Raw genomic sequence first — 14,739 nt, forward strand, 5'->3', positions numbered from 1 at the left:
TTGTTAAACAAACAAACAAACAAACAAATGTTGATGGGCTTCTTTGTATGAGGTAGGCTTTCTCCTATCCCTAGTTAACAGAGCTAAGGCAAGCTGATTTTGGATTTTTCTAATCTAATGTGGAAGCACTGTTTTCCATATTTTCCTATACAAGCCTAAATGTGACATTTTGTTCACATTCTTATGATGCTGTGGACGATTTGAAATTTGTCTACATTCTGCAATCATGTTGCTTTCTATCCAGTCACTGTGTTTTTCTCTCCATGGCTGATTTGTTTTGTGCTGCTAGAGTGACATGACTTGAAGAGAGGAGTAGCAGCAGTAACACTAATGAGTAAAGAAGTAATCTGAATTTAAGCACTTTCTGTAGCTCATTGATACTGCTTCAGGTTCTAGCTTATCACATTCTCTGGTGGTGTTGAAAGAGATTATTATTCCAGGGATTTCTAAAACAAAGCACAATATTTCTGACATGTGGCTGAAGCTGTCTGTCCATCCTGCCTCCTCACCTAGTCTCAGCATACACAGTAGAATGTAAGAGTTGGTTGTGTTAATTGATGATTGGGAAATCTATTGATCTCTGCACCTTAAGCTGACCCACAATAAGGTGGGTAGGACAGTGCCATATTTTGGCCTCATGATTAAGGTGTAGACTAGCTACATAGATAAAATAATGTATGCTTAGATTGTGTTACTCTACAGTCTGGAATAAATCATATCTAACTAACTAGCTGTCTGGATGTGCAGCTACTGAGTGAACTTTGAAACCAGGAGTATGAAGTAAAGCTGGAGATTGTGATAGAAATCAGAAAATATGAAGCCACAACAAGACAATGTTCTAGTCCAAATAGAAAAACTTCTGTAGCTCTTCCTGGGTTCAATTACCAAATGGGTTTAATTACCAGTTATGATTGATACCATATCTCAGAACACCCAATTGCTATGAAATTGGATTCCTAGGAATTACCACAAAAAGAAACCAAACACAAAACAAGATTTCCACCTGTGTATATATAACCTTCTCATGATACATTATAAACTGCTCTTCAGTGTGCTCCCATTAAATGATAAGTTGTGCTATTCAAAAGAAATACAAAACAACTTCTTCACGAAGACAAGATAACAAATGTGCAATTATTTGAATCTTCTTTATTGTATTCTTACTCTAATTACAAATCATATCAATGAACTGGAATTGAAAGAAACTGAAGAGATTTAAGACCTATATATATTTATTTCATAATTTGCTGAGAAAAAGGAACATTAAAAATAAAATAAGACATTGTTTTTTTTTATTAAAAACAGGAATGAAAATCAATTAAATCCTGCACTTATGGTAAACAAGCATAACATTCAGGTTTTACATAAATGTGATATCTTCCTGTTCTGTGTGCACTTTGAAGATCTGGCAACTGTGGTATTTATTCTTAGAGAATATACCTAGCACTGCAGAATGCTGTCATTTTTGTAAACAATATTTCCTTTAATAATTACATATTCAATCAATTCTTGATGGCCGCCAAATTGATAGATTATATGTTCCCACCTGAAAGAAGTAGATAATTATATTTTATGCAGAGAACAGAATATTAGATAGTCTATGATAAAAAAAGATAAACAAGTACAGGATAGTATGGTTAAGTGCCTTCCTATTTAAAGGAAGGCATGAATAGCTAGGAGATCACTATGAACCAAGCATGACTCAAAGGAAACTTCAACTTTTGTTATTAGTAATAGCATTATTGCTTATAATACTTTCCTGGGTAGTTCAGTCTTACTAATGTCAACATTAATGAATACTTTACCCTCTTACCTTGGAGAGTTAATGATAATGAAATCTCCTTGTTTGCCTTTTTCAATAGACCCATGGGTGTGAGATCTCCCAAGAGCATAAGCAGCATTAATGGTGGCAGCAGCTAAGGCTTCCTTCATGGACATCTTCATGTTTACACAGGCTAAATGCATGACCATCAGCTAATGAAAAGAAACCAAAAAGTGCTGTCAGAATTTACTAAATAGATCAGTCACTTCTGAAAGCTTCCAAGCTCAGTTTTATTTGAATTCCAAACTATGGCACGATTCAAATCATAAGCAATGTCAGGCATTTTAAACACTATGGAATTAGGCATTCTGATTCATACAATGGGTGGGCTGGAAGACACAAAACGAAACAAATAATGAGTTTTTTGGTAGCTCAGTCCCTCAGACAACCTGATCAGGATATAATGATGTGAGCAGAGGGGACAGGAATGACAATTTCAGCCATTTCTTATCATTTTGGGGGGCTAAGTGGGGGGTGGGAGATGGAAGTTTGGGAACTGTTTATATTTTGTGGATGGGCAGTTTTCCAAAATTACACTCTCATTACTTAATGGTTTGAAACCACACTTTGGCAATATAATCTTGGGAGAAAATAATAATCTCTATATGACCCATGCATTACATTTGAATAACTCAAGTCTATCTGCATGGATTTCAAGTGTTCGAAAGCATTTTTTTTCCTGGAAAAAACTTGTGGAAAACTGTTTTATGCATGAGGCTATTTCATACTATCAACATTTAAATCTCCAGCATTCAGTTCATAATTAAATTCATAGATAATCAATATAAAAAAATGAAACAGAATATTTTTATATCTACGGTACATTCTGAGACTATAAGAAGGAAAAGAACAGTGAATGAAAAATCATTGTGGTTCCAATAACCACCAGTATGGCAGCATTACCATAGAACAGCAGTAAGCATTTGGATTAAAATCACTCCCAAGAGCCACAATCACTCCCTCTTTCAACATTTTTCTAGCTTGAGGCTGTTTCAATCTAAAAGAAAAAGAAAAACAAATATTGGAAAAACTAAATAAAATGCATTAGATCATTCACCATATATAATTTCAAATGTTCTAACATTATAAATGAAAAACAGCTATTTTTTTTCTGTACTGGGATGATAAGGGTTTCAGGATGGTAACATTACATTATGAATATATCTTTTAACTCTGACAAAGTTTTAATTAGAAACACCAGAATTAAAAAATTTAAAAAATAATTTATAATTCACTCCTGTGCATGGATGAAGTAAGACTCATTAAGTCTCATTAAGTACGTCGCCCATGAGTGTGGATTCCAATTCAAAATATAAAGACTGTCAAAAATAAGAACATATACAGTATACACACAGAGATTCCCAGGTGACATAAAGAACAATTCAGCAGAGCTTAGTTGAAACTCTCAATGGAAGCAGTGGAATCAGGGGTGGGTTCCGGCAGGCACTACTGCTGGTTCGCTCGTGTGTGTGCCGTGTGCGCGCGCTTGATGAACAGTGCAATAAAAATAGTTCTGCGCATGTGCAGAAGCAAAAAACAAGATGGCGGCCCCTATGGCACCACCCAGAGAACTGGTTTGGGGGTGTGGCAGGCCTGGGTTACTGCCAGTTCCAGTGACCCAGACTACCAAACCACTCCTGGTTCGGCCGAACCAGTATGAACCGGTATGAACCCACCACTGAATGGAATTCTTATTTCCATCATTTCTACATGACCACCAGACTTTATATGGTCGTGGATAGTAAGCATGGAACTCCCCTGAATCTTGGGTCCTCTTTGTGTGAGTATTCTGCTCACATGGACATTCTTGTTCATAGGGGATAAATAGCTGACTTTACTAGTCCACTATTTCAGCCTTGACCAGTATATCGAAAATTTCCAAGATTGCTGTTTTCTATTGCGTGAAATACCAGAATAAGAGTAAGCATGTTGTAGAAAACGTAGATAATACAGACCTGCTAACTCATCCTTATTGAACACTGAATTTGTTGATTTTTTAAAAAAAGGATCCTTGTTTCGTATGATATTATTTAGTTTCATTGTTACTGTGAGTTCCCTAGAGTGGTGCTCTTAGATGGGTGACCATGCAAATCTTTAATAAATTAAAAAATAAGTATATTCTAAGCTGGGCTTTGGTTTTCGGTAGTCTTTCAAGTTGTGCAAAGTCAGTATTTAATTTGAAACTGAAGCTATGAAGCATAATTCTAAGTGTGTTGAGTCACTTGTAGGGCCCACTGAGTTCCATGAGAGGTATTCCTTGTATAGCCTTCCCCAATATAAAATATCTATATAAAGCCTAATATACAGATTGCACTGACCTCAGAATGTAGGCAGTGGTTGGCAATAAGACAGCTGCACATTTTGCCTGCGCCATGGCAAGAATTCCTTCATCGCTGATTTCTTCTAGGTGACTTATAGCTTGTGCACCCAGTTCAGCTCCAAGCTATTGTGCCAAATGTAAGGTGACAAAGAAGCATCAATGAAATGTAAGGTATGCAAATAAGATCCAGTTTTAAGAATAATAATAATATAAAGCAGCAATAGATTATAAGATGCAAGCTAGAGAGTCACTGCTTCAGATATTTCCTGGTCACATTTGCATATTTACATGAAAACATGATTTTACAAGTACGAAACTGAGGTCTATAATATTCCAAAGGTTTCAGAGCAACCCGAAAACTCTTTCAAAAGTTAGCATATTATTAAGGTGACCAACTTTTTTACAGTGAAAGGGAGGACAAAACACGTTTTATTGTCCAAAATGCTAAGGTGACCAACTTTTTTACAATGAAAAGGAGGACAAATAAATTGGAAAAAATATATCATAAAGAAAAGAAATATTTTATTCATTGCAACAATAATACACTAAAATATGATATATGCATAATAAAAACATTGGCAACATTTTATATTGTAATTATGCTTACATGCCTGTTAATTATTATTTAAATGAGTACTTTTCTATTGAATTAATATTTTTTGTCAATGTATCATCTTCTAACAATATATTGGAAATATCTGAACAAGAAATATCCTTCATATTGAATTTTACGGCAAGTGCTGCAGCTAGAGTATCAACATTCAATCTCGATTTCTCACTTGTCCAAAAATCATTGGCAATTGAAAAAAACTCTTTCAACTGAATGTTCCAGGGCAGCACAACGTAAATTGAACAAGTATAAATAAATGTTCACATGGAATATGTTCATTTTTGAAATGGCTGAAAATATCCACCCATCTTTTATCAATTTCAACATGTTGATTTTCCCATTGTATTAATTTTTCAGAATTTAAATATACATTCACTCTTCTAATTTCTTCAAAGAGACAATTGTCATCTATTTTAATGTCTAGCATTTCTTTAGATAAAAATTCAACACAAGATTCAATATCTGTTCAATATACTTGTGATGAAGTAAAAAAAAACACCATTAAAAACTGTTTAATAAAATACGTCACATAAAACGCAACAGATTAGCCTTCAAATATCAAAAAGGAGGACATGTAGGAGGACACTTTTCGAGGGAGGACAGAACTTACAAAAGAAGGACTGTCCTCCCTAAAGGAGGACGGTTGGTCACCTTAATATTATGCTAGCAAATTATGTTTTATTTTTAAGTGAAAGGGGAAAGAAATAAAAATTTAGACATTTATTAAATTAATTGTCGACCTAGTTAAATAATATTTTGTTAATTTGTCCTTGGACTACTACTTTATGAAATGTGGTTTCCTTCATATAATTGGAAACTAAGTGTGATCCTTGCCTGAAAATAATTGGAAGAACCTGGCTTAATGCAATATAATGAGTCCAACTCCTGGAATCTAACCCCTCCTCTCTTTCCTGGAAAATCAGAAGGGGCAGAGAAAGGATTTCTCATATGATGTTTTATTATCTGACAGAGGTGGCATAAAACGTATCTGGATTTCTCTTGGTCAGATGAAAATACGGAAGGGGAGAAAGGAGCATGCAGTCAAATTCCCATTGTTCAAAACCATGGTTTATCATGATATCTAAATATGGGCAAGGTATAATTACCATGATGGTGAACCTCTGGCACACATGCCACAGGTGGTACACAGAGCCTTCTCTGCGGGCACGTGAGCTGTTGCTCCAGCTCAGCTCCACTGCACATGCATGCATGCCACCCACCAGCCAGCTGATTTTTGGGTCTCTGCCGCACATGCACGTGGGGGGGGGCTCATGCAGGAGACACACATGCATGTGGGGGGTGGGTGGGAACTATCACACACACATGCATGGGGGAACATGGGGAAACGGCACCCTCCCATTTTTGGTCCCAGGAGGCTGCAGGGAGGCCTGCTAGGCCCAAAAAGGGAAGTGGGGGTTGCGTATGCATGCATGGGGGTTGTGTCCGCCTACATGGGGGGTCGCACCCACATGCGTGGGGGGTTGCACCCGAATACAGGGGGCTGGGGGAGTGCAGGGGGTGTTACACACACATTGCATTATGGGTGTGGGCACACATGCTTTCGGCAGGAGATGGCACATGATGACACGCAATGACATGTGACAACACATGATGATACGCGATGACAAAAAGGTTAGCCATCACTAGAATATTATAATTGAAATTAATGCATAAGATTTCAGATGCCTTTAGAGATCACTATGAAATGTGCTTCTTTTTTTTGTGTGTCAATGTTTGCTTGAGAGTTATTTTTTCCTAAGTAAACCATGAATAACTACCAGAAGAAAGAGATGACATTAAATTATAACCAATAACTTTATTTTTTGCTTTAGCTCATTAAATGGATCGAATATATTTGGGATATCACCATTTAAATACTGTTTAGTTGAAGTTTATATTGGAATACATTGTATTATAAATTATAAGACAATAGTAATGTTAATTTCTGGAACGAAGTGTGATGCAGCAACTATTAAACTGTATATTTTTAATACAATGAAAAAGATAAAAATGAGAGTTCATCCTTTAATTTTACATCATAAGGAAAAGATAAACAAAATCAATGTTTGAAAAGTGATCAGCAAAGGTTAGGAGGTTCAGCTTTCTAAAAGATTAAACCTCATATGCTGCTGCATTTCTCTGTTACTTATTACCAAAATGTTGTACTGCACGTTAGCATGATATATTTGTCTTTACTCTTATCTCAGAACAGAAGAAATGCAAAGGCATTTTAGCAAAGGCATACCTCAGCACTTTTCATTGGATGCAGCTCATCCCCATGAAAGTTCATGTGTAACCCTATAGCTTTTCCAGCCTGAAGAATTCTTTTGGTAGAACTCAGATCAAAGACACCCTTCTCACAGAAGACGTCTATATTGTCAACATGCATTTCACCATTAAGTTCAAGTTCCTTGAGTTTAGGAAGATGGGTGTTGATAATGTCATCAGCAGCTTCTGTAGCATTTTTCCCTCTGTTAAAGAGAAAATAAAACAAATCTGCAAAATCAGTTGAATTGAGCAGTGTATGTTCCTCATTCTTTTATGCCTAAAAATCAATAGATGAAGTAAGAATTGTTTAATTATAGGGTGGCCAGAGGATATTATTAATATCCTGTCTTCCATTGTACAATAATCTCCCCCTCAGTCTGTAACTCCCTGGCTTCCCACTTTCCATTATTTCCTGCAGAAAGTCATTAAGGAAAAAACTCCTTTTTATTGTGTTTTTTCAGGAGTGATTGTACTTTCCCACGTAGTAGCAATAGTACTTAGACATATACAGCTTCACAGTGCTTTACAGACTTCTCTAAGCGCTTTACAGAGTCAGCATATTTCTCTCAACAATCTTGGTCTTCATTTTACCAACCTCAGAAGCAAGGAAGGCTGAGTCAACCTTGAGTCGGTCAGGATTGAACTGTTGGCAGTTGGCAGAGTTAGCCTGCAATACTGCATTCTAACCACTGTGCCACCATGGCTCAGTTCTGACTTTAGAAATTGTCAGATAATTTCTCCTCCACCTAAAAAGTCAAGATAATTCAACCACACTTTATGTTTGCTCAAAAATTTAGTGGAGAATTATGAAAAGTCATCTGTGCTCAACTCTAACTCTAAGTGATTTTATAGACAAAACAACACATAATTACTTAGGAATTGCATGGGCTCCACAGTAGGTAGAAGAAATACCAATGTCCAATTCCTTTTTAGCCTGTTCAATGACCATGAGCATCTTAATTTCTGTTTCCAGATTTAAACCGTATCCACTTTTGCATTCAACCAAAGTGGTGCCTGCTCGGAGCATCCGTAAGAGACGGATTTTGAAACTTTTAAGGAGTTCGTCTTCTCGGGCTTTCTGAGTCTGTTCCACAGTGTAATGTATTCCTCCTCCAGCTTGATGAATATCCATATAGGAAGCACCTGCCAACTTAAAAGAGAATCATCCATGAAACATGTGCCTGGACAAAGTCCAGAGTATTGCATCAGGAAAGCTCTCCTGGAAATATTCTAAAATAACTTTAATTCCTAAATAGGGAAAAGTTCCCTATTTGGGAGATAATCTCCTATAGACCAATTTTACTTCTTAATTTAGATTAATTTGTATAAATTATATACAAAATATCAGAAATCATCTTAAATACTGTATATTGTTTAGACAACAAAAGAAACATATTCTGTCTTAGAAAATATGAAATATTGTATGGTTAATATGACTCAGCTATATGTTCATTGGCTTTTTTAAGGCATTCAATTTTCCAGAGACTTAAAATATTCACGCCCTATTTTGCTAATGTGATTGATGAGATTAATATTTGTACAACTGTGCAAATAAGACTTGGCAATTATCATACTTCGTTGCAATTTTGTGAGGTATTAAACAAGGATGTCAAACTAGTTCTTTCATTTAATTTGGTTTTAGAAGCCCTAGCAATTGCACTGTGCACTAACAATCAAAATCAAGGAATTAAATCTGGAGATAAATTATATTTATTAAGCATCCTTGCAGATAATATGACATTTACATTGTTGAACCCTAGCTCTACAGCTGAACAGTGTAAGGAAAAACTTACGGGATCTGCAGAGGTATTTGGCATACTGTCCTTTTAAATCAGAAGATCCGACTATGGACTTATACAGATATATCAGAACCTGACAATTTTTAAAAATTATATATTTTCCAGTTGAAAGTTTTTTCCCCAAAAATAAATAAAATCAATAACGCCATCTGTGGCAGACGTGTAAAAAGTTGGTACTTTTTTGGGATCAAAAAAATTAGTTAATTTCAAGACAAAGCATTAAATGCCCTGCAAAGCTTGGCTTATTATATCTATTCATGCAATCCAAATCTTTTCTTAAAAACAAGAATTGATGTATGTTTAAGTAAACATCAACTCCCTTTGGTAACAAAATTATCTATTGCACAACATTGGTGATGTCTTTACATTTTAATTATTTTGATTTGTGGGTTAAAACAGCTTTTCCAAGTGCAACATTAGAAAAAAATATTGCCGAACTTACAACAATTAACTTTCAGATAAAATTCATTAACCAAATTTTTATCAAACTTATAAAAGGCAAAAGTGAAGTTATTCATTATTCTGCTGTTGCCAGTATCTCAGGGACTATGAAGTCATCTATAGTCCCATTTCAATGACTGCACTGCACCCAAGGTTACAATATTTCTCCATTTCCAAAGCAAACAGAAAAGCACTTCAGGCACATACAGTATAACAGAAAGAAACCCAAATCTTCTCTAAATGTTGTAACTTACCTTCATTGCAAATTCATGCACCCTGTCGCCAGCCCATACAGGATGTGTGTGTGCATCTACTAGACCTAATTAAAAATAAAGTAAATATGAATTCTGGAGTTTTCAAAATTAGCCATTAATATAGAAGAGAGAATCATCAAACTTTAATAATAAATCATGCAGTTAACAAATGCCTTACATTGCATGTTTAGAAATTGAGAACATGAAACAGAGAGGAGAGACACTGAATGTAATTTTGTAGCAAATTGACTAGAAAGAGATTAACTATCCCTTGTCTTTGAGAATATTCATGCAATTTATACAGAGTCTAACAAAAAGTGTAATTGTAATTTGATTTATTCATTTACTTGCTAGATTTAAATCCCATCTTTCTACAGGAGCTCATGCAGGCATATATATAGTATTTCCCACTCCAATTTTATCTTCACAACAATACTTTGAGATAGACTGGGTTGAGAGATAATGACTGGCCCAAATACTATATTTCACTTTTATCTGAATTCCAGCTGCTGAGACTCATGCCAGTGGCTCCGTTATGTCCTTCCTGGGTTGATTTTTTAAAAATTGTATTTTATTTTATTTTGTGGAGGTTCTCCAAACCGGCCATAACACTAGCCACGGGTTCTCCTGAACCCGGGCGAACACGTAGCAGCCTACTCCTGATAGTGTCTATAAAAGGGGAAATTGCATGGGGGACTACAGTTAAAAGGCAGTTTCCTTGGAAAGAGGGAATTCCAATAAGTGGGGCAAGACAAGAGGCCTGGAGCTAGATTGGAGACAGAAGAAGAGATTTAGAATAACCACTCCCTAGAATCACCCAGGATATTTCCATTAGGGTTAGAATAGTATAGGTTTAGTCTGGCAAGATTCTGTCTATATCATGTAAGCAAATAAAGAACTGAACTTTGGTTAGATTCTTCTAAGGCATTTTTGGGCTGGGCCTGACACCTGCTGCCATATTCTGCACTAGCTGAAGCTTCTGGTTCTGATTTTACATATTATAAATTAAAAATTCTCGCATGCTCAAGAGATACATCCAATTTGACACAGCCATCTTTCTTTCAGAATGTTCTGTGTCCTTTACCCAGTCCTTTTCATTTCAAGGGAAAATAAAGAAGTAAAACAGAGGCATGTCTTGCCCCTTTATAAATACATAAATTTCTGCTTGGTACAATAAATCTTTAAATCCACACCAACCTGGTAAAATGCATTTTCCAGAGCAATCAATTATTTTGTCAAAAGTTGCTCCAGAGAATTGCTCACGAATGGCCCTTGCATCACCAACTGCTTCTATACACCCATTTCTGAAAACAAACCACAATTTGAGATTATATGGAATTATCTGTTTTCTCCTAATGTCTTTCTCCTTAAGAAAAGTGCTGAAGATCTCCTCTTTCATCAAGTGTCATTAAGCACCATTTTGTGATCCACCAGTATGGAAAGAAGAGTAAACTGGAACCTAGATCGGGGTTTGCTTACAGACGAGTCTTATCCGCAGAGATTACTTTTTCTCATTTTTGCAAAAGGTCTCAAAAATGTTCTCCTACTCACTCCTCTGTATCCCACTGGTCATCTCTTCTTCCTTTTGTTTTCTCTTTTTTTCCAGAAAAAAATAAGAGATGCTCAAACTCTTTGCTTGTAGTCCCAGATGTCAATCAATCTATTTCAGCAGGACTAATATGTTCTCACAGTTGGAGAGAGTAAACTACCAATATCAATGGGATAACTGATCCAAGTATGTTTTTTTTTCATTTTAATGAGTTCTCCACATGTGGTCACCTCTTAACTGACTCACAAATTCATTTCTATTTAGGAAAGTAGGACTGCATAGGTGGGTTTCTTGGTTCAGCATTAGCACGCTGGTTGGGCTTCATAAAACATACTTTATGGCAAACCTCCATGGTTAATGCAAGCCATGGCATTCATGCATATGGGAGCCCTGGGTCTTCTGAACTTGGCCGTTTGCTTGAAGACACTTTAACGAAACATTCTTAAGCAAACCACCAAACTCAGAGCGCCCCAAGGACTCCACCATTCAATCCTGAGCTACACTCTCTCTTTTCTGGAATAAATTTACTCTACCCTAAACTTTAGTTCCAAGAGAGTTAATGAAGTAAAGCAATAACCAAACGTTATTAATCGCTGGATTTATTGCGAGGGGAGGGGGTGGAGAGACTCCACGGCAGGGGTACCCAAACTTGGGAACTTTAAGACTTGTGGACTTCAACTCCCAGAAGTTGGGAGTTTAAGTCCACAAGTCTTAAAAGTTGCCAAGTTTGGACACCCCTGCTCCACGGGGTTTTATGCGTTCAGGGAACAGTTTCTCCCGTCCGCCTGTCATCTGAAAGATCGGGGGAGCTGGCCACGGCCATTCGGAGTGTCTCTCTGCTCAGAGACAGCCACACATCTCCCCTCCGAAGATGCACTTACTTGCCGATTACCACGCTGGCGTTTCCCCGCAGGGCCAGCTGCTGCATGCCGGCCTCCAAGAGATACTGCTCGCCTTGGGTGCAAACAAGCACCAGTTGCTGGGCTCCTTCGAGCAGCAGTTTGTACTCACCGCCGGCCATCGCCTCGTCCGCCGCAGAGCCAAGGCAGGAGCCGGACAGCGGCCTTAAGGGGCGGAGAGCGCGGAGCAAAGTTTGCTTGGTCGGGGTGGATCTCTGGGGAAGGAACGAATTTATTCGCTGGACTTAATACGCAGCATTTCGTCGCCCTTGGTTTACCCCCGATCCTGTGCTGTCCGTCAGGTGGCTTCGGTTCCAATGATTGGGCGGTGGGGGGGAGGGTGAGCTGCCCTCTGGAATAGCCTTCCCCTACATCCTCTACCCTGCCTGCTTCCAACTTGGCTCTTGCCACCCTATGGTTAAGGCTGCCGATGAAACTTTTGGCTTGAGAGAACGTGGGAGAATTTGACTTGGAATGTCTTGGTGCTTAGTGCCACTATGAACTGTGATTTAGGGCAGTCGGTGAGAAAATGTTGATGGTCCGCAGAAAAAGTATTTGCCTTTTTTATATTGCACCAAATACTATAAATACTCTTTAAAAAATCATATTAGTGGTCCGTGGGATTTAAAATGATTAATGCAGTGGTCCCTGAGGTTCAAAAGGTTGGTGGTCCCTGATTTAAGAGCCATAATGAACTGAATCTACACAGTGGGATTTGGAATTGTTTGGGTGGGGGAGCCATGAGAAATGGTTGAAATAAGAAATAAATGTCCCAACCATATAAACCAGCCACAGAGAAGCCAACCCACTCGGGCTCAGAGGGAAAATAATTCCTCTAGATCAGGGGTGTCCAAACTTGGGAACTTTAAGACTTGTGGACTTCAACTCCCAGAATTCCCCAGCCAGCTATGCTGGCTGGGGAATTCTGGGAGTTGAAGTCCACAAGTCTTAAAAGTTCCCAAGTTTGGACACCCCTGATCTAGATATAAACGGTGCCTTCTCAACCACGGAGGAAGCTTGTGAATCCCCATCTGTTGAGAGGTTTTGAAATGGCAAATTGGTGCCACCTGGGACAACTTTTGGAAAAGAAGTTTAATAAATAAATGAACACACACACACACTTTCCCCATGCCAGAATGAATAGAAAGAGAATACAGGGGGCTGTGGTAAATCTGAGGCGTTAGACTGGATGGCAAGCCACAGCTGGCTAGGACCTCTGGGCGCCAAAGGGCTTCTCTGCCGGGGAAGGACCGCCAGCTTTCGCTGCCCGGCAGGGCCGTGACTGGCGGCTGCCTGAGAACGGCCGCAACCTAAGCCAGAGTTCCGTGGGAATGCTCGCCTCGTGCCCAGCAGCCGGGCTCAACCGTCTCCTCGCAGGAAGTCCAGGCTGATCGGGACGAGCACAATTCCCACGGCTGCGCCGGAGCGGGTAGCTGGTTGCCGTCGCCCGAGGAAGCTCCGCTGGTGAAGGTGAGCGGGGGGGGGGGGTGTCTCTTCGGACTCTTTTGAGCTCTGCAAAGTGCCGGAAGATGGAGCGGCTGCAGCGTCTCACCTCTCCGCTGTGCCCACATGCCTTATCCGGGTTAGGACGGCAAGCAGGCGGGCAGACGTTAGCTTGTCTGGCCGACTTAGCTGCTTCCTCCTATGGCAATATCAGAACTTCATTCAGACGTGCTGGAATCGGGCCAGGTCAAATCAGTCTTGGAGAAAGACATTCTGTGCCTGGAGGATTTTGTGGCTGAAGCAATTTTTAGTCGTTTTATTAAATCCTAGAAATTCTGCAAAACTCTCATACCTTCCACTCTGCTTAGTCACTGAAGGGGATTGAATGTAAATGTAAACTACAGATAGTCGTCAGTAAATGGAGGTAAGTAATTAAAACAGGAAACCCTGTTGCTTAGCAAAACTGTCATTAAGCACAATTTGTCATGACGGCACTGCTTTATGACAGTTGTTCCAGTTCTGATGGATTGGGCAAACCCCATGTGGTCGGTAGGTGTGATGCCATGTAATCACAATTTGCAACTTCCTACTGGTTTCTCCTTGACTTTGTTGGAAGCAGACAGTGAAGATTCGAAATGGCAATCACTTGACACAGGATACTGGAACCATTGTAAGTGCAAGCTAGTTGTCCAGTGTGCAAACCACAATTGCGTGACTGTGTGGATGTTGCAATGGATGCAGCTTTGAGCAAGTTTCTTTCTTCAATACGATCCCAACTTTGGTTGATCACTGAATGAATGACAAGACTACCTCTAAAACTAGACTCAAAGTAAAAATGTTTTCCCCCCATTCCATTAAATTATATACAATTCTCAGAGATTGTCTAAATTAGTCTCTGCAGTTTTCTGGCAAGATTTTTCAAAAGTAGTATGTAATTGCCTACTTCCGAGGGATAAGAGAAAGTGGCTCAAGGTCACCTGTTCTGACCCCCCTCTCTCCATGCCTGTGAAAAAGCCAGAACACAGGCTTGGCTGTTTGCCACTGTTTAATTGCAAGATAACAAACCCTTTGGCTGAAGGCCCAGATAACTCACGTACAAGAAAAACAAATCAGATATTCCCAACGAATCAAACACGGCTCTAAGACATAGACTTTCTTCACTGCTAATTTCTAACGGTTGTTTCCTGCAAATGTCCCCTCCCAACGCCTCACCTATAAGCTCTCTTGGGAGGGGCCAATCCATAACCACCTGTGCTGAATTATCTTTTATGAGCCTGCTGCTTTCATTTCTCAGCCCTTCTCACTCTAACATCAGGGACAAACTGCCTTTGATC

The 14,739-nt window shown here is 38.8% G+C and overlaps 2 protein-coding genes across 3 annotated transcripts in view; one reads left to right on the top strand and one right to left on the bottom strand.

Moving 5' to 3' along the window:
• Nucleotides 1-6: 6 nt before the first annotated feature.
• AMDHD1 (amidohydrolase domain containing 1) lies at nucleotides 7-12,192 on the bottom strand. The gene is made up of 9 exons (XM_081957917.1): nucleotides 11,945-12,192; nucleotides 10,712-10,818; nucleotides 9,515-9,579; nucleotides 7,893-8,170; nucleotides 6,998-7,223; nucleotides 4,141-4,265; nucleotides 2,726-2,819; nucleotides 1,814-1,974; nucleotides 7-1,546 (listed from the first exon to the last, which is right to left on the bottom strand). The coding sequence occupies exons 1-9, from the start codon at nucleotides 12,082-12,084 to the stop codon at nucleotides 1,441-1,443; spliced, it is 1,302 nt and encodes a 433-aa protein (XP_081814043.1). The 5' UTR covers nucleotides 12,085-12,192; the 3' UTR covers nucleotides 7-1,440.
• A 942-nt stretch (nucleotides 12,193-13,134) lies between these two features.
• Nucleotides 13,135-14,739, top strand: part of CCDC38 (coiled-coil domain containing 38) — a 29,098-nt gene continuing 27,493 nt past the window's right edge. Inside the window, exon 1 of one of the 2 annotated variants that reach the window (XM_081958573.1) lies at nucleotides 13,135-13,432. The gene's annotated coding sequence lies outside the window, so the exon portion shown is untranslated. Of the gene's footprint in view, nucleotides 13,433-13,555; nucleotides 13,830-14,739 lie in introns of those variants that run through there. The other variant, XM_081958574.1, reaches the window with a different exon arrangement.

Source organism: Natrix helvetica (genome assembly GCF_964273705.1).
Source record: "Natrix helvetica genome assembly, chromosome: 6".
NCBI lineage: Eukaryota > Metazoa > Chordata > Lepidosauria > Squamata > Natricidae > Natrix > Natrix helvetica.